The sequence below is a fragment of the Pyxicephalus adspersus genome, chromosome Z (assembly GCF_032062135.1).
Source record: "Pyxicephalus adspersus chromosome Z, UCB_Pads_2.0, whole genome shotgun sequence".
Lineage (NCBI taxonomy): Eukaryota > Metazoa > Chordata > Amphibia > Anura > Pyxicephalidae > Pyxicephalus > Pyxicephalus adspersus.
The window spans coordinates 77,086,315-77,107,000 of NC_092871.1; the positions used below are offsets into that span (position 1 = coordinate 77,086,315).

A 20,686-nucleotide genomic window follows, 5' to 3' on the forward strand; every position below is an offset into this window, starting at 1 on the left:
GCCCCATGTATTTACTTTACAATCCTAAATAAAATGAAGGTAGTTTTCGTTGTCTCGGCAACCAACACAACCCCGCCCACCGCCGTGCCCTTACTCTGTTCCCTTTCCAGTTCTACTTCCGCCCACACCTTCCATCTCCTCCCTCTTCCCAGAATACATCGCGCAGTCAGCTGATCAAGCTGGCAGTGTAGGTGGGAAGTGCCGGTGCAATGCAGGTAAGTGTCTCTGTGTTATACTAACCCCTGGCTTGTCAGGGACTGAGCCCTAGCGTATTGCCCGGGCTACAAGTTTATCATTTACAAAGCTTGTTTCTTGGGACACTTCGTGGATTCATGTACTAAGTTTCTTGGAAGAGTTTAGGAAGTCCTTTATAAGTGAGCTGACATATGGGGCCCTTACATATGGGGCCCCTCTGGTCCAGGGTAAAGTGCTGTGTGTGAGCTTGTCACGCAGTTTATTTGTGTTGGCTTGTCAGGGTAAATATGTCACCCCAGCACTTTGTAGTAAAATGACCATTTGGCAGTAGGTAGTCACATGACCATATGGCAGTACGTAGTCACATGACCATATGGCAGTATATAGTCACATGCTGCTGCCCCCTTGCTATTTTGGATGCAAAATCGACAGTGGTCAGCCTTTCACTCCTTTTCTGGCAACTTCATTAAGTGTTAGGGAGAGGCAGAACAGCTGGGCCAGCATAGAGACACCTACAGAGTCATCAAAAGCACATTGTGGATGAATTAAAAATAATTTCCGGAAAGCAAAAAGCTGCAAGTAAGGATTTAAAGTCCTTCATACATATCCTTTGCCTTTACCTGCAAACCTCAGCTCGACTCCTTCTACAAACACAGATTAATATTTTTAAATGGGATTTATATAGCGCCAACATATTATGCAGCGCTGTACATTAAATAGGGGTTGCAAATGTCAGACAGGAGGACGAGATGACCCTGTCCTGAGGAGTTTACAATCTTGGAGATTGCCTGACTGTCTCTATTTTGTATCCTGAGTTGCTAGCCTAGAATAAGCATGCAGCAAGTAAAAGTGCCTAATATGCTTTTTTTCAAGGTCACGTAGTAGTAAGGGAAAGGTCAGGAAATCATCCCTGGAGTTTTTATAATAAAAACATGTTGGCAGTGACACCTCCATCCTGACAGGTTCTTTTTTTTTTTTTTTTAAAGTGAAAAAAGATGAAATATTTGCTGCAACCTCAACTCCTTAAAGACAAACTCTGCAGTTGTTTCTTTTTGCATATCAAAGCACAGCTTGCTTCAGAAGTTAATAATTGTGTCCTTAACCCCTCTAGCGTTCTAATTCTTTCTGAATTTCCATGCAAAAAGTGTTACTTTTTTTTGCATGGAAATTTATTATACATTGTAGGCTACACTTTTTAGGCAAAATTCACCAAAATATGTCCAATATTTAATAATAACCTTTAAATAAAAAACACATCAATCTGTTAAAAAAATAAATAAATGTAATGTAACTATACAGTAGCATATATAATATATATACAAGAGGGCGCTGAGAAGAGCCTGTCTTTTCTGCAAAAAATGAACCTGCCTGTTTGTATTTTTTTACTTTTTAGATTTAGTTTTGTATAATCCTCACCCTTGCACATGCTGCCATGCAGAATTGTGATTGAAAGCACAAACAATAATGAGGAATTACTGTTAATGACTCTAGTTCCCCATAGATGTCTGTGCTGTCAATCAATGCACAGATACGCCTGCTGGTTCATAATTCATTGATATTTATTATAGAAGCAGCAAGTGATGTTAGTGCAGCAAACCAATGGTAGCCAACTATTCAGGCCTCACGGACCACTAAATTCATAATTTTATATCCTGTGGACCAATAATATGAATTTTTTTTTTAAAGATAAAGACATTTGTAAAATATTGATCTTCCTAATGGTGCTGACAAGGACTGTGGAGGCTCTGATTTATTGATCAGCTCTCGGTTAAGTGAAGTATTACTATTGTTACTATTATCATTATTATTATTATTTGGTATTACAAAAGAAATGCAAAATATTTGTTTGCTTTTTCTCACTCATTATGGGTTTATTTCATTTGAATCTAAGACCAAACAAGAAAAGATACTTATCAAAGTCAAACTATTTGATGCCATTAAATATAACAGGTAAAGAAAATACACAGGTAAGGTCATACTTACCTAAAAGATCATCTGAGAAATAAACAAATAAAGTAAAACAATGGGATGAGAATCGGTATTGGCGGAGCGGGGTGACTGTTGTAATGGTGGAAACAATACTGAAGCGTACGGCTCGGTAACGGTTGTCTCATACAACTTAACACTACACTGACGTCACGCTGCGCCTCCCTTGTTCTTCTGTCTTTAGTACAGTTCGTGAATTTAGTGCAACATAAAGGCGAAAATTGTCATTAAGAACATAAGAATTTATTGAATACAACATAAAAATTGCAAATAATGTCCAAACTTTTCTGTGGACCACCAAAGTTATATCACGGACCACTGGTTGCCGACCGCCTGTTCTAATCTGCATCATCCTGTATTCCTTACAAGTCATCTGCTATCAGCCCGAGTCTGTGGATGGCGACCAGTGACCCAGAGAAAACACAGCCACAAGCCATAAATTGCAGCTTTAGATTGCCCTTTTACTAGGGATGAACCGTGGAAATAATTTTCAGGTCATAGAGAATCCCTGAATTTTTTATAGAATATATATAAATTACTGACTGACCAGTAATATAGATATATAAATAGTTTAGATACCATAATTATTTTATTAGGTTTGTAAGGGAACAATGATTTAACATTTTCACAATAATTTATTTGTACAGTAGCAGTATTTACAAACAGTGAGATTCATATTACAATATAATATAACAAATACGGGTTTATAAAAAATTAGTTACATTGTATGTCTAGATTATACCATAAAAGTAAATTAAGGCGTATTGTAATTTGTTCCAGCTAGAGGGGGAGGAAGTTGAAATTCTTGGCTTGTTCCTTTGCACATTTGGTAGACAGTTCTTCTTATACAATACCCCTGGACGTAGATGAACCCTCAAAGCTCTCCCTTATAATTCAATCCAGCCGCTCCTACATTGTGCATGCTGACCAACCAGAGAAAATTTTGGTGGTCCGGGGCTCTGGCGGCCCGCTGGGGGGCCGCACCGGGCAGAGCCACGGACCATGTTCCTCAATATGGATTGCAGGCTCAGGGCAATGGGCGGGCTGTATCTCTGGACACAACCCACCCACTCTCCCATTGCAAGCTCAGCCCTACCATAGCAGAATGGGTGGGTTCTGGCATCATGACATCACTCTGGAAGAAGTTTCTTCCCCTTTGGGTGACGCACGGCTCTCGCATATGCGCAGTCTGTAAATTTAGTGGTCCATGACATCAAAAAGGTTGGGGACCACTGCTATAGTCTGTGAAGGACCACCATCCATGAGAATGAAAGCTTGGTGCTGCAAGAAGTGCTTGCTTCCATTGCATTCTCAACATTAAATGAACCATTGAAGGGTGGGGCTTACTCAAAATGGACTAAAACAAAATGGCCTGAATTTTAGTAAATGAAAAAAATGTGGGCCATACTTAAATTCCCTGCCCAAAATCCAGAAGGTCTGGACTCCATGGATTAAATATATCTCCATGGACTGGAATAGTTCCTTTCTATTTATATAATTGTTCAACCATGAATTAGAATAAGATTTTAGGAGTTGTATTTTTGCCAACTTTACCCCTCATCCCTTCTTTTTCCCCCTATTTTTTGTTGGTGGTGTTTTGCGTTTCCTGGTGTTCCCAGGGGTCCCAGGATATGTTATTTTGTTATTTCCCACCCATACCGAATAGGAACCTGGATCTTTAAGTTTTGGGAGGATATTGATGCTAAGGGCCATATGGTTATGCTGAAATATACTGTTTCAATTGCATTTTCAGTCTTTATTTTTCTGTATATTATGTGTGTGTGTATATATATACATATATGTGTGTGTAAGTTGAATTAATAAGTTTTATTAAAAACTTATTGAAACTAAAAAAAGTTGCTTTACATACATTATGTATAGATTAATGTGTAAAACTTTTTTCCCCCTTTCTTTTCATTTTTTACAGATGCATTTTGCTTTCTCGGATCATGTGACCCTGCTATTTGATATCTGGACAGTCCAGACACTAACAGGTAGTGTAACTTTTTATTGGCATTGAATTAAAATGTCTTCCCCAGGTTACATACGGGATAGGGACTGTAGGTTTGTTCTTAAGTTGAATTTGTATGTAAGTTGGAACAGGTACATTATTTTAATAAATGCAATTAGGACAGATGTTTGTCTCAACATATTATTAGGCAATGTGGTGTCAGTTACTGTATTAAATCCTCACTGTGAGTTAATCGCAAACAAAGCAAAATAAAAGCTTTATAGAGCCTACGGTAGACTATCATCTGGAGCAAGCTGTGCTTTGATATGCAAAAAGAAATGACTACAGAGTTTGTCTTGGTCATTAAAGACTTAAGCTAGGTACACACTTCCAATAGTTATCATTAGAAAATGAACTATTACGACCGATCAACGATTATGCACGATTATATTTGAACGATCGTACATGCTGTAAAGATACGATTGTTCAAAATACAACCCACCAATGGTGTACACAAGCTAGATACAATCGTTTGAACAATGCAGGGAGTGACATGTAAATGAGAAAGTGTATTGCAGAAACATGCACGATCACTGAACAACTGTACACATGATAGATAGCGAACAATGGTCAGCCAATCAGATCCGCCTTGACAGTCGTTCGTTTCCAATTACAATCCTCGTTCATTGGCGTAGTTGGTCACTTTTTTTGTGAACGATTTTCAGCCGAACGGTCATTCGTTGTTCCTTTACAACAATAATTATTGGAAGTGTGTACGCAGCTTTACAAGAACTGCAGAAAGAGCACACCCCCTAAGATCACCCACAACCTCAGCTGTGTTTAGCAAAAAGTTTCTTCTGCAAGTCATTCAAACCGCCCCTCCCCCCTTTGCTGCACACAGCGAGCGGAGAAGCCCGGTTCGTATCTAGGAGTCCATATGTCGGATGTCCTTAACCCGGGGACTACCTGTATAATGTAGGTCATTTTGGGTATGCAAGGGTAGACAAACCTATTCCATTGTGCCACAATACAGATCCTAGTGTCTGTGCAACCTATCTCCTACTGATATTCAGTTTTTACAGAGGTTATTTTGAGCTCCTCATAGCACTTGCTGGGCTTTTCTTTTATTATATGTGTACAGTCAATCTCCTTACTAATTCAGAACAGTATTAATTGAAAAAATCTTTATGGTATAATTTGTTTTGAAAAATAATTCCCCATTTTTCCCTCATAAGGAGTAGTAGTGTCACAAGTTTATGAATCACTTCCTCTGTGTGATGATAGAAGGAAATAGACTCAAGAAAGATAGAGATCAACCTAAGCTGTACAGGATCTCTCTCTTTTATATGTAGTATAGAATTACATTTGTTTTCCAATGGTCTCTTGAGGTGGGGTTTTGAGGTCCAATATGGTACATAAATGTGTCTGTATTCAGTGTTGTGGTAACAGTACATTCCCTTTAAGTGCTAGGGCTAGTATCAGACGACAATCTGGCATGTGTACAATGCTTGTCCGACAATGTTCATGGATCCATCCTGGCAGATCCATGAATGACTGCAATACTAGTGAAGGAGACAGTCATAGAGCAGAACGATGATGTATGTACAGCGCTCATTCATGCATCTTTCAGTCTTTTGTCGTTGGAAAGCGTCATGAAAGATCCTTTCCAACTACAAAAGCCTAACGTGTGTAAGCAGCCTAAATGTATTTGCATTCATTTGGTCTGTTAAATATACCATTAAAACTGTATCAACCAGTGTTCTCCCCAGCCCCATTTAGCTGGGTGCACCACCCGGAACTTCATTAACCACCTCAAATTTCTTCCCACCCGGTTAAAAAAAAATCCTGGGTTGAGCACTGGTATCAACCATCCTAGAAGCCTTGTGAGTTGATAACTTCATGTGCTCTCTGCTTCTGCTGACTCGGATCATTTTGTATTGTTTTTGCCTTGACAAAGTCATCTCTATGGACTACACTTGCCTATGAGGGTAAGAACAAACCTACAGTCCCTATCCCGTATGTAACCCAGGTTCTACCTGTATTTATGTGCCTTTACAGAAAGCCTAAGAAACATTGTGCTAGTAAACAATAAATAAACAACATTAGTTGGGTTCAAGTTTAGAATGAATATAAATGACATTTTATTGTTTCCCCAGGTCTTCTGATTTCATGTGTGGTGGTCCTGCTGCTCACTGTCCTTTATGAGCTATCCAAGGTGTTAAAGTCCAACCTTCTAACCAGGGTCCTGGCGACTCTGCCACTAAGTCCTGATGCCTCTCAGTCGCCATCACTGATATCTGACTCTGAAGCTAATATTTCTGCAAACTCTGACACACTTCTGGCAAATGAGCCTTTGTACCCTGGGGAGAACCATGAGCTTTTGGTATCTCCACCTGTCAGATACACTTCCTCTACCTGCCGGTAAGTCCTATACTGTCCTAGGCCTGTTTCAGTGCATTCCATATGTTATCAGGGCTGTTTATTTACAGGAAACGTACTTTAACCTCCCAACCGTTAAGCCCGACCTTGGTACGGGCTAAAAAAAGTTGCAATTTTCGTTAACCCCAAACTTTTCTCCCTATATTAAAATCCTCACTTACCTGGTCCCGCTGTGCTCATCCAGCGTCGTGTTCGTGTACCAGCGTCGATCTCCCTCTCCAGCGTCGGGTGCCTTCTCCTATACCAGCGAGACCGGTAAGAAGCCGGCCGGCATCTTACCTGGTCCCGCTGATCATCCAGCGTCGTTCTCGTTCCAGCGCCGGGTGATCTCTGAAACAAGAAGCCTGCTGGCGGAGAAAACCGTTCAAACGCTCATTTTGTATTGGATTGGATACAGGAGTTTGTATTCAATCCAAAACATAATGAGAGTTTGAATTTTGTTCTCATTTTGTATTGGATTTAATACAAAGTCCTGTATCCAATCCAATACAAAATAATAGAAAATATATTTATGTGGGTTCGGACATATTTCTGTAAGTTACAGGTCTACAATTTAAAAAAAAAATTTCATGAAAAACAGTGTACCGCTTTTGGTACAGAAATCTAGACATCAGTGTAACGCCCAGGTGGTTAAAGAAATATGGAGTCTGATGCTGATGACCATTCAGGTTGCAGACTGTCATGAATTCTGTTTTTTTTTTTCCCTGACCAGGAATGAATATGTGGATAGGGTTTATCTTGATCTGTGTACTTGTTCTAGGTCATTGGCTCATAAAATATTAAAGAAAGAAAGTCTGCATTGTTACCAAACAAATAGCATCCTCAAGTTTATTTTGAGGGTTCCTTCACATTATGCTTCAACCTATTCAAAATAAATATCTGACATTTTTAATGCAGGACAGTGATGTGCTGTAGCGCAGTTTTTGTGCCCATTTCCATAACAGCATTTTTAGAATGACTTGTGTTACCCCAGTTTCAGAAAAGAATGTAAATCTGAAGTAAAACTCAACCGTAGAATACAATACTGATTTTATATACCGGTAGCTTCTATCTGTCTTTTTGGTTTTCCTTCTCTTTCTTGCTTTGCTTTTATTAGGACATCCTTAGTGCTTTAAAAAAGCATTTTTACAGAAACCTTCAGGATATAGATAAAACACTTGATACTTATAACTACCTTCTGTGCTATTCTAAATGCAATTGAGATGAGAGGACGGCACACTTATTACACTGGTCAACAAACATTTTCTTGCCAAACAGATGGAAGTCATTTTAGGGTATGTTTGATGTACAGATTGCAGATATGGTATTGGTTTTGCTGGATTGGCTCTAGTTTTTGAAATAATGACCTCAATAATAACCTCATAGAAAACTAAAGAAACGTGAAAATTAAGCAAAATTAAACTAGATATGCCTACGTATACAAAATTACATTTTTTAAATACTTAATGTCCATATATTCTTTATTCAGTATATTTACAGAACTAATCAAAAATAAGTCATTAAAAAACTGTTTGTATGATTTCCTTTTTTGTTGATGATCAGGACAATCACATTGAAACCTCCAGCAGTAGTCTGCTATTATGTGTCTATCCCATCTGCCCTGATACCTTTCTTCCATCACTTTTATAATTAATAATTTTTCTATCATTTCCTTGTCTAGTATTATGCTGTGTTAACATTTGTTGTTGGTAAAATCATCTATTCCTATTCCTGTGACACCAGAACTAGAGGCAATTCAATGTAACTGATGTCATTTCTGGATTTAGCAGACCTAAAATACACTAAATATATTGAAATCTGTGCTGGCCTTACAGGGATGATAGAATGTATTTTCCAACTTCAAAACTGCTGGCCTATCCTCCCAATTGGCTTTGAGTTTGAACTTTTCACTGCTCAGGGTTTTGCCATATTGTGCAAGTATGCACTGCACAATTGTACATGAATGCAGACTTGCCTGCCAAAGTGCCTCCTCAAGTGCTTTAGCTCCTTAGAGAATCATAATGTTATTAAATATATATAAAGCATATATATTCTTCACTTTAGTCCTATTCGTCAGGTAAAACTATTTTGGGTGGGAAGGTCCTTCACTTAGGTTCAACGAGTAAATGGTGACTTTATACACCCCAGAAAACAAACCTAGGAATGGAATAAAGAACACTAAAAGAGATTTTCATTAGGTACCGTGACAAAGAGTAATTTTACTATGTATTAATGGCATACATCAAGGGTCGGCAAACTCCGGCCTTTAGGCCAGATACAGCCTAGCCGGTAGTTCGTTCTGACCTAACACCCCCTGGCCGATCCAGCCTAATGCTGGCCAGAGCCGCGGGTTGCTGGCGGATCGGCCAGGGGGTGTTAGGAACTACCAGAGCTGCTGGAGCTCTGGTGCTGCGCCCTTGCAGTTGCTCCCCTATATACAGCGGCCGGTGTTGATACTTCCGCCGCGGTGGTAATTAGGGAAGCTCCCTGAAGCAATGCATACAGACGAGAGGGATATCACTTCAGGGGGCGTTCCCTGGTGGTGGGCAGAGCCATTAGGGCGGGTCCGGCCTAGTGTGCTCCCACCCTATAAATGGTCAAGTGGCCATAAAACTTTGCCGACCCCTGGCATACATAATAAACAATAGTGAGGAGATACAATGGGGTAATAATACAATAGTGCAATAGTACATTGACCACTGGATGGCACTAGACAAAATGTATCCTACTATCAGGTTAGTCGGGACTTATTGCTATGCCCAAATTGATGTGAAAAAAGAAACGGGTAAACATCCAAATATAGGGATTGCAGCCTTTATTTAGATTTTACCCAACATGTTTGGCCAGACAGCTTGGCTTCCTCAGGGGTAAGAAGGGACATAATTTACATCCTCTCAGACTTCATATAAGCCTCAGAGACCTGAAGACAGACAGCAAAAAAGATCATGCAACAGTTGTTGCAAAAATATTTTTTTTCCGTCAGTTATTTTTATTTGTAATTTTGCATAGCAAAAAAATGCATAAAAATGGAAAAAAAATTACATTTGCAGAAATGCCATTTTAGTGTACTTTTATGTTGGACACACAATAGAATAAACTAATAAATACGTATGACTACTTTTGGGTCCATATATTCTGGACATGCCCAATCTTAACTCCTTACTGGAAACTCATCAATAGACCTGTTGTAGGGAATATTTGGGATTTGTGGGCAATGTAGTGGCTCAGTGGTTGGCAGAATGGTGGCTCAGGGGTTAGTACTCTGGCCTTTGCAGCGCTGGGTCCTAGGATCGAATCTCGGCCAGGACGTTATCTGCATGGAGTTTGCAGGTTCTCTCCGTGTTCACGTAGATTTCTTCCAGGTACTCCGGTTTCCTCCCACATTCCAAAAACATGTAGTTAGGGTAATTTGCTTCCCCCCCAAAATTGACCTTAGACTGTGTTATTTAGATTGTGAGGGACAGCTAGTGACATGACTATGGACTTTGTACAGCGCTATGTAATATGTTGACGCTATATAAATGTGTAATAATAGTAATCCAGATAACCATGGATAATGTCACATAACTATTGGGCCTGCCCGTACAAAACCTCTCCAAACTTAGCAAAAAATTGGCTTCCCATGTTTTGACTAAATGCCTCATATCAAGACATTGGAAATCAACTTCCCCCTGGGAATCTCAGATCTGTAGGATCGAATTAAGGATGTGCAGGTAATGGAACACCTCACAGCCAGGGTGCATGACTGAGTTAATAAATTCACTACAATCTGGGAGCCATGGGAGGCCTACCTGTTATCTCCTACCTGCATATATAGTCAATGTACCGGTTCCTCCCCCCATAGTAAATTACTGATGTCTTTCTGTATCAGCAGTCGCCAACCGATAAAACTTTAGCGTTTTGCAGCTCTGGACACAAATTATTTGTTGTGTCCACAGCCATGCGCTACTGTCGCCCAGAATTTAGCAAGCGGGTCTGAGCCTGCAATGGGAGACTGGGTGGATTCTGGCATCATGACGTCACCCTGCGGGAAGTTTCTTCCCTTTTGATTGACACACGGCTCCCCGTGCATGCTCAGTCCGCAATTTGTGCATTTAGTGGTCCGAAAGGTTGGTTACCACTGATCTAGATGACAAGGATTCGCTCTAAGCTTTGTATGCTGCTCACAGATATCAGTTGTCTTGACTTGTTCTGGTATTGACCGAACCCCTCCCTCCCCCCCCCCCCCCCCCCTTTTTTTTTTTTTTTTTTTGGTTTGCATTTTGATTATATAAGCTTAAATTTTATGCCATATGGTTTACTGCTAATGTTATTTTTGTTGTTACCCTTCTTTTTGTTCAGTTTTAATTTTTTTTTTTTTGCCATCTTTTTATCTTTCTTTTGTTTGTTTTCTTCTTTTGTTATATTGAAAAATAAAAAATATAGAAAATAAATAGTTTTTCTTAAATTATCTTTTATGTTACCATTGCTGTGTAGCAGAATTAGAGGTTGTAGATCAGCACAAACAATTTTTGTGTTCCTTTAACTTTATTTCTATTTTGAGAAACAGTATTTATTACTCTCTCTACGTAATCGGCAGGTTTGTTAAATTTTTGCCGGAGTTCTACTGTTTTGTTTTTTTACTTTGGAACACCCCCAGTGCTACACCTCCTAAGAGCCATTTCCCTACATACAGTTTGTGCACAGGTTCTTGAGTCAGACAGCAAGCAGCATTATCTGTGAAAGAAAAAAATGTTTGTATGTGGAGAGGAACAAATAGGAAAGGTGTGTTGCAGAGATGTTCTAATTATTTTTTTTTTCTTGTTTTTTTCCAACCCAACCATGGACTTCAACCACACACATATCTTTGAAAGAATAAGCTTTCAGCTGCATATTTGAAATGTTATCTGCATGCACTATGTATTTATGTAAAAGTGATTAAAGTGGCTGTAAAGCCACCCATTCACTTTTGTTTGCTGCAGAAGGGATTTCCAGGCTTTTTCTGGGATTCATGTCTGTCACACGACAGGAGCTGATTAATTTCTATCTAGAGGGACAGTGCAGGAAAATAATATAATGCAGGGGACTTGTCACCAGCTTTTGATATTAGTAAAGTGAAGTAAAAAAAAAAATATAATTGTAAAAGCAAAAAAATAATATTACCAGCTTACACATACATTTGTAAGCAACAATAGCCTAATATTGCTGAGCACCTGGGTGTGGGAGTAATGCATTTGGGGTCATTGATGATGGATAACACTAAACTGATTTTTAAAGTGTCACCTATGGGGCAGTATTGTGTATTGTACTTGTCTGCTATTTCATAAGCGCAAACAGTTTTTAGCCCTATGGTTTGCATCAAATGGCTTGACAAATCACCTATCTGATATTTTACAACAAAACAGTAAATTTATTCTGTTTTTCACTAAAGGTTTGATAAGTAGTTGTGCAAATATAGAGTAAAAAAAAATAAGCAACCTTTTTTTTTAATTCTGCATGACAAAGTGTGTGTGTGAGTTTTTTAAGAATTAAAATAACAAATAGCTGCAGCAGGAGACCTGGGCTTAGAGAAATACAGTGGTTACCATATCTGATATCCTTAACACATAATTTGTCCAGATATCATGTAGATTTCCTGGCATTGGTCATTAATCCAGAGCAAGCATGCAGATCAGGAATTCTGATTTTGTTTGACCGCATACTTGTTTCAGGTCAGTGACTCTGAATCATTGTTCTCCCTAGACCCTTTTGGCTGGGTGTACCACCTGGCTGTTTTGGGGGGCTTACTGATGAGTTGGGTCACAATTCAGGGGTTTCCACCCATCTACAATTTCTTCCCACACAGCTTAAAAAAATGTCTGGGTTGAGCCATATTATCAAGATTATTAGTGACGGACTACATATTTTTCTCAGTGGTTGAAGTAATTTCACTATGTCCTCTTTGAAGAGATTCTTCTCACTTCCTGCCGAGTGACCAAACTTTAACACTTCCCTTTAGTCTTTTTTATGTATAGAGTGATTGCCGTCCTTCTAACCCCTCTTCTCTTTACACACAGGTGGTGGGTCCTGCACTCCACGTTGGCTCTGCTGCACACATCACAAGTTTTCCTTGGATATGTTCTGATGTTGTGTGTCATGACCTACAACTCCGCCATTTTCATATCTGTTATCATCGGATCTGCTCTTGGGTATTACTTGGCTTTCCCCCTCATTGCTAAATACCCAAAGCCCCACAGTCTGTAGAAACCTGTCAATGGAAAGCATACAGAGAAGTGAACATGTCATCCAGATACTGTTTGCACAGATCACTGGGGAACCTTTCTTCCAAATACCTCAGGTTATACATGTGTCCCTGAACTGAACACCCCCCTACCATGGGGTTACACTTCTATGCATCCTTTAATTATAAGAATCCCGATTAACTGGCCAAACCAACATTTGGGTTGAGGAGTTAAATTGCACAGCTGTAAGTTGGGGGACACCTCAGATAGGCAGCTTTTCTCATTTGACATTATGTTTTGTGTACATTGCAATGTTGTTTGCCTCACATGTAGACCTGCCTACACAACAGTAGAAGTGTGATTTGAAGAATCTTTTGTTATACACTGCAAAAAGTAATTTATGCGGTCCAGTATGGTCTCCATACACACATAAAGGTCATGTAAGTCGTGTAGAGATATGGAGGTGATCTCAGGCTTTTGATTGATTGCCAATTCTTTATAGTTAAATAAGTCCACTTGCAAACATATTTGCACATGCTCTCTTCTGTTTTCAATGGTTTTTAGGCATCTAACCTATTTGTGGCAATGGATTTATATCAATGGTCATGGCATGTTTTACACACATACCTGACCAGGCAATGGGCATTTAAATATTGGAATAATAATGATGTGAATTTTTGAGCAATTGACCCTGCGATTTTACAGCAAAAGCCCTCAATTTGGCAATACTTGTTGCCCTACTTGTTACAATAATTTATAATATCTAGAGAAGAAGCTCTAGGAAGCAGAGCAGGGTCAGTGTAGCTGCACAACTTTAGTGCTTCTGCTATAAAATTGGTGGCTGAATTGCTCCGCAGTGCCCATGGAGGGTAATGAGGGCTTGCTTTTGAAGCACATTTGCTATGTTTTGAGAATATGTAACCACTCAAATGACCATAGTCTGGTTATCGATAACCTTTAAAGTAAACTAGTTTGCAAAGAAATATATGGTCTTCCATTGCATTACAAATATTTTGACTATTTTTCAATCTTCCGTTATAAATACTTTGTCAGTGAAATTAGGTTTGTTTATCAGGGAAGTCAAAGGTTTCTCTCTGAAAAAAAATGTTGCATGTCAGTATGGCGGTCCCAGTTATGATCCTTTCATTGATTAGTTGTCACCTGTATGTGCACTGAAAATACTTGTTGCTTCTTTACTAATAGAAATGCTTCAGAGTTCAAGTGGAACTAAACCCTGCTATACCCACCTGTCCTCGTACCCTCACCGCCATCTTCCTTTTTCACCTTCTCCTTGCAACCTTTGGCCATCTAGATTGGCCATGCCAGGATGACATAACTCTCACAGAGGTGTGGAAGTTCATTCAGTCCCAGCAAGCGCAGAGGAAGATAGAATGGTGGGTATCCTGGAAACCTTTTTTTGACAGTTCACAGCCATCAGGCAGGTAAGAATTAATATTGCAGAAGGGACGTCACCTGTCGCTTTCTACAATAGTAATCTGCCTGATTATTTTTAGTTCCACTTTAGGTCAACAGTAACAAGGGTTACAGCTGTCATTTTCAGGAGGTCAGGAAAGGAAGGGCCCATAGATCTCGCATGACACGGTTCTGTACACAAGGAACTGTACTGTGAGATATAAAAGCAAGGTCAACATTGGCAGCTCCCATGTTTCCTGTAAAGTTAAACTCTGAAAAAGAAAGGATTGGCCGACTACTTTTGATTGTTGCAGGCCAAAGGACTAAAAACATTTTTCTAGTGTTACTTACCAGTTAGTCTTATGTGATTAAATGTGCAGAATCTGGAGATCAGACTTTACTGACTGCGTACTTGTTCCAAGGCAGATGCTCAGTTGGTAGTTATGTAAACCCATGATCAGGATGATTGCTTCTACATTTTTATTTGCACAGGTTTACTTAAAAGGGAGGAGAAATACAATGCTGCCCTGTAAACCTTAGATGCCCAGTTGTCACTGCCCAGAATTCAGAGGTTCTGCTGGTTTAAGGGATTGTGCCAGCCATAGCCTTTCCTTGTGTCATGTAAATGTCAATTTTGTTGCAACTAACTCCACCTAGGTTTTCATTTCTGCTGTCACAGTGAGCTGCTAGATGTGCACCGCTCCAAACTGCAATCACAATGTGGTTAAAAGTTTATGAAGAAAACAAGAAATATAATGGTGAATTACCTTGGTATGCTGCATAGTCTCAGGTACAATCCATATGGATTTGTTACAAATGGCTAATTTTGAAATCTGGTTATCTTTTGAAGTCCCTTGTATTACTTTTATAAAGAAATATGAAAAGTCTGCTGTAGTATTTTTTGTATTTTTATATCATGAAATTGAACTATTACAAAAACTAGCAGATAGAAGTGCTTTGCATAAGTAACTAATTGTATTTAAGTGGTTTATTATGGAATATTGAAGTTGACCATCCATCAGAACGGAAAGACTGCTTACACTCTCTGGGACTTATTCCTAAATTACCTACTGTAAAAGTTTAAAAAAAAAAGTATGTATATATTTTTTTTCACCAACCTAAGACTAGGTAATTTGTGGAGTAGGACAGGCCCAGAGAGCGTAAGCAGACATATGGTTGTCCAATGTAACGCTTTCATTTGCTAAATGAATTTAAATGTGTAAAAATACTTGTAAAATATAAAGAATTGTTCCAGATAAAACTCCAGGTTTCTTACAATAAAGTTTATTTATTATTAATTAGAGAAGCATTTTTTTTATTATTTAAAACATTTAAAAGTTTTAATAAAATATATATTTGGGAGGGAAGATGCAGGTTTGCACTGGGCTAGAGAAGGCACTTGTTTGGTTTCAGAAAATGAGGTTGCCTCAAGGTTGTATATGGAGTGAAGATGAGAACCGCTCCCACATTCTGTTCAGTCACACGCAGAAATTTGTAATCTTACACACACACATTTGGAATGTACAGCTTTAAACACAGCAAATCAAAAGCCATGTAAGTGTCAGGTTTATATGGTGAACCCTGTGCACACCAAACCAGTAACACTGACGGAATGTAAAACTTATACAAATAAAGCTGCAGAGCTTCTCCTGATCTGTCTGTCATACACTGACATGTGGATTAAACTTGGGGGAATTTTAAGTGACGTTTCCAGTCGTGAAGTAGTTCCCTAGAGAAAAATAACATTCTCTCTACACTTAGAAATTTTGATCCATTCTGGATACCCCGTGTGTCCACAGAACTGCTACTTAAAGCGTACCTAAACTCAACATTTTCACTTTGCATGAAAGGGTAGAAAACCCTTATATGTAAAGCAAAAATGTTTTTGCACCCTTTTTTGCAGCACCTCCCCTTTCAGTCTTGATCGCCACAGCGATTAAGACTGAATGGGAGTGCAGAGACTCCCAGGATACCCACCTTATGCATCCCGGGAGGCTCTGGGTGCTCCTTCTGCACATGCCCCAATCTCAGGCATGCGTAGAAGGGGCATTTTTTCTACTAAGGGAAAGAGATGCCAATACCACGCATGCGCAGTGAGATCGGCTCTCTTTTTTTCTTCCCCCTTTACAGCGGGTACGTCACCCGATCTTACACCTGCACAGTGCGAGATCGAGTAACGTGCCAGGAAGAAAAGAAGAAGATGGGAGTGAAGAAAGAAGATGGCAGCGTCCGGCGCTTCCTCAGCGCCGGGACGAAGAGGTATTCCAGGTCGACGTGGGACCAAGTCGTCGGAAGGACCAACGCCATCGAGGGATCTGCGGGATTAAAGGCAAGTGTAATTTTTTTTGTTTTCAGTTTAGTTCTGCTTTAAGTAGCCACCACATACTAATATTTACACCTCTTAAACAAATTAAATGTTGGAATTATGTTTTCTTATTTTCCTTTGTAGCTTTGTGCTCATCTTTAGGCGTTCAGCCTGATGGGGAGGTAGTGGTGCAATTACTGCTTCCTCACATGTTGGAACTGCTTCCTTGGGTGATACACTACACCCATCCATCCAAATAGATTGGGGGTGGCAGTGAGCAGCGTCATACCGCTCACTGCTGTAAAATGTTCAACTGCTGGCTCTTTAAGAACAGCGCAAAATGCCAAACTTTAATGTAAGGGGTAGTTTTTTTTTTTTTTTTACTAATTCTTAATGAATTGGTTTTAGCTGGGGAGAAGCGGTGGGATACGACACTCAAAAAGTTTAGGGATAAAAAAAAAGTTCAGAAGGTCTGCAATAGAATGTAAGATCCTCAAGGGTCATTCATACCAGATGCCTTACCAAAAGGCCAGTTACAGCAACATAGGGCTCAGCTTAGTTAAACTGCATGAAATTAAGTTTGTGTTTTTTAATATACTTAGGTAGGCTTGCATGAATCTAGAGCTAGGTCCTTAGTCATATATTCATAAATGACTGCCTAATTGGATATCAAAGTAAAGCCATTGGCTACTGATAGGTTTTAGATGGTGGTACATATCTGAATGAGTGTGAATATTTTCTTATAGGGAAACAGATGGATAAAAAGTGATGTTTAGCAGGCTAACATAAATAGCATATCAACAATATAGAGAAACCTTGTATGAGAATGAGCCCATGACACCAAAACACACAGGATACGTCACATGCATGCAAAGGAGCCTGTAGGGTCTGCTCAGTGAAATTCTCCACTGAAGGTAACCTCAGTGCTGTGTCTTTGGGTTAGTGTTTGTGTCTCATTGCAGTGCGCTAAATGTTACACAAAGCAGTGTGCATATGGGTGTGGGTCCTAGGAGGAGAGACAAAATTGTTAATGTTTTAGTGGCAGTATTGGAAGCTTTGTGACAGGAATAGTTACATTGCACATTAAAGCTCTGGGGATACAACTTGCACAAGCTCAGCACTAATGAGTTAGGTAGTGTGGGGGATTTTACACAATGCTGGTAGGGGACGATGGTGAGATAAAGTGATGTTTGTGGCATTTTTAAACCCTGTGCATTTATGTCATAGGGTAAAGTATAAAACTCCAGCATTGGCATAGCAAAGGTTGGGGTGGGAAGGGTTGCAGAGCCAAAAAACATTTAAATAAATTGTTTTTTTTTCGCCAAAAGGAGGGAGATTCTGACTTTGCTTCTACCCTCCAATAGTTCATAATAAAAGGTTAGTACCCATTGTGTCTGTCCTCAGAACTGGGTAATGACCTCATCTTTTTTTTGTGGAGCTGGCACATGAGATTCCCTGTAACCTTCACCATCTTCCTCCTCCTCACTCATGGGGGATTGGAATCCACTATCTGGGGTGGAATGTACCACATGTGTTGTGGAAGACTCGAGCACTTTTGGCTGGTTTTCCTCTTCTGAAGGAATGACATGAGAAGTAGTAACCTCTGGTGGCAATATATCTGGATAGATAGTTTTGTCCTGTGACAATGGTTGCTTCTGCTCTTCTTCTACTTGATGGTGTCTATGGCTTACATATTGTATGGATAAATCATCATTGGCTGCCTCGTTATCGGGCTCTGCATGCGGCTGCTCCTCAGTTGGATGATCATCTGTGCTCAAATGTTCTCGTGCCAACGAATGCTGTGGTTCCTCTTCCGGATCACCATGGACTTCTTGTTCAATATTATCTGAAACCCTTTGGTAATTCTGTACCAATTCTCTTTCTGGAAATACATCTGTGGTGGTAGGTGCCATTGTGTGATCCACATCATCCTCAAGATGTCCACTAAATGCTGTATTCTTCTGAGCCTGAGGATCATTGGGCTTCATCTGTTCTGTATGCGACTGAGTGACTTGTATCTCCTGTTCCTCAGGCAGTGCATGTTTCGAAGCCTGTGCTGCGTCTTCATGTTCTGGGGTCTTTGTGGTATCTGTGACTGGAACCTCAACATCAAACTCTTTGACAAGCATGCTTCGTATTGCGCCAACATCACTGGACTCTGGCTCTTCAGGAATATTCTCATTAGCAGGGGCCTCCTGGCATGATTCCAGATATTCAGGAGCATCATCATCCTGAATAAGGGATACCACTTGGCGAGATCTGCCATGCCGGCCTCCAGAAGCTTCAGTATTGTTGGAATAGTCTTCGGTCCAATTAATGGGGGGCTCATCTTCGAGGAGGTGAAGGTTTGGATCACTGTTATGCATCACCATACTGTCCCGGAACAAGTTATGTTTTCTCTGGGTAGCAGCATCTTTTACCGCTACAATGATGAGAAAGCAAAAAAGAACATATTAATATACAAATATCAGGAAATTGTTTTTTTGGAGAAGCTGACACTACGTATTAACCACTGTCTGTAATCTCTTAAAAAAAAAAAAAAAAATACACCCGTGTTAGAGATAAACCAACAATAATTGTCATAAACCAACAAACTTTTTGGCTGCAATCTTATCAGTTATGTATTTTTTTACCAGTAGTTAGCATTGTTCCCAGCTAAATATGAGAATAACCTCTCATAGTATAGATAGGAGAATGTTTTGTTGTTGTGCTGTTCTATGGCAGCAATGATAACACACCATAGACTGACCGAATGACAAGATAAAAATAAAGGGGTGGAGGAGAAACTAATACAGGTACCATATCTGAGGACTGGTAAGTAGATGTACATATGGGCTTTTGGGTTTAAATACAATGTATTTCTGCTGTTTGCTTTGTTTATCATCTTGTTACTCTTCCAAATGCAGCTGCTTTCCTTCAGTATCACCATTGTATTTTTCAGAAATCTAAATCTAACCTACAAAGATCTCATCACTCTGTTCTTACCATACATATCCTACTAATTTCCAAACACTGTTTTGAGTAAATGATGTTCCATTTTCCATGCCGGCACTTTCCCTCACAAATTTTCTTCCCCACTCTGGAATTTCATTTTCAGCTGACTCTAACTCTTTAAACACAAACTTAATACCCAAATTCATAGTCAGTCATACAGTTTGAGCTAAATGCACAGTATTCAGTCACCAATCATCACCATTACTTCTCCCATCTTTGCATTGGTGCCTTACATACAGCTTATTCACTTCTGTAAGCTCTTTTCTCTGCCTTTAGCTCCAACTTCGTACAGAGCTGTAGGAGGTGAAAGCCCTACATAAAAATATTACATTATGTATGAAGTTTATTCTCCCTGCAGCCCCTCCACCTCTTTCTTACCTTGCACAATGTCCCTCATCACAGTCTGCAGCACAACCTCTTCATACGTGTTTTCAACCAGGACAAACCGTGACAGCTCCTCAAATATCAGTTCCTGGTATCGAGGTAACTCCTGTAAGTAACAATGCCAAGACCAGAGTAAGAGCAGAGGACTAAAGTACTAGAATGCAATCCTACAATTTGAATTTACATTTACAGGTCCCCACAGACGCAGCAATTCTAGTTACTTATTACATCCAACCAAGTTCTTACCATTATGTTTCTAGAAGTATAAAATAAATAAGCTGGTTATGAGTGGCAAGAATTGATGTGTATGGTCCAAAATGTTATTTCACCATCAATATCATCTTACAATGTAGATTTACAGTATTAAAAAAATACTTAGTATATTTTTTCCAAACTTTTCTCCTTAAAAAATTCTCGAAGTACAGAAAAATACCAGGAGATCCACGGATTTCTGGCAAAGCAACAAACTTTGTGTATTGCGTTTACAACCCAGCTTCTACTGCACTGAAATCTCAAGCAGGCTTGTCAGCCCTGCTTGAATTTTCTCTTTCTAAATACTTCTGCTGCTGCAATAAGGACGGAGTGTTCTATAGACCAGCAGATGTGAACAAGGCTGAGAACACTGTCTGGGATTTAAAGTAGAACTAAATCCATCGATACTCACCTGTCAGAGCCGCCATCTTCTCCCTTCTTTCATTCTGTATCCTGATCTTTGGCCAGCTTGATTTGCTGAGCCAGGATAAAGTAACTCCCGCCTAGGTGTGCAGGAATTCATTTGGTCCTGACACATGCAAGGGTAGGTAGTAGGGATTAATGGGGAAACCTGCTAATACAATTCTG

At 39.6% G+C, this 20,686-nt stretch overlaps 2 protein-coding genes across 2 annotated transcripts in view; one reads left to right on the forward strand and one right to left on the reverse strand.

The window, feature by feature from the left end:
• Positions 1-77: 77 nt before the first annotated feature.
• Positions 78-15,461, forward strand: SLC31A2 (solute carrier family 31 member 2). The gene is made up of 4 exons (XM_072431193.1): positions 78-215; positions 4,109-4,175; positions 6,289-6,553; positions 12,586-15,461. Exons 1-4 carry the CDS (start codon positions 210-212, stop codon positions 12,770-12,772), a joined length of 525 nt encoding a protein of 174 aa, XP_072287294.1. The 5' UTR covers positions 78-209; the 3' UTR covers positions 12,773-15,461.
• LOC140344199 (protein Niban 2-like) overlaps positions 15,432-20,686 on the reverse strand; it is a 74,162-nt gene continuing 68,907 nt past the window's right edge. The window contains exons 14-15 of the mRNA XM_072431192.1: positions 19,841-19,952; positions 15,432-18,890 (exon numbers count right to left, since the gene is read on the reverse strand). Coding sequence (XP_072287293.1) covers positions 17,869-18,890; positions 19,841-19,952 — 1,134 coding nt within the window. The 3' untranslated portion in view covers positions 15,432-17,868. The remainder of the gene's footprint in view (positions 18,891-19,840; positions 19,953-20,686) is intronic.

What these genes read in the sequence shown, in the direction of transcription:
- SLC31A2 (XM_072431193.1), top strand. An exon ending in GACAGTCCAGACACTAACAG is followed by an intron (nt 4,176 to 6,288) that starts GTAGTGTAACTT and finishes TTGTTTCCCCAG; the next exon opens with GTCTTCTGATTTCATGTGTG. An exon ending in TACACTTCCTCTACCTGCCG is followed by an intron (nt 6,554 to 12,585) that starts GTAAGTCCTATA and finishes CTTTACACACAG; the next exon opens with GTGGTGGGTCCTGCACTCCA.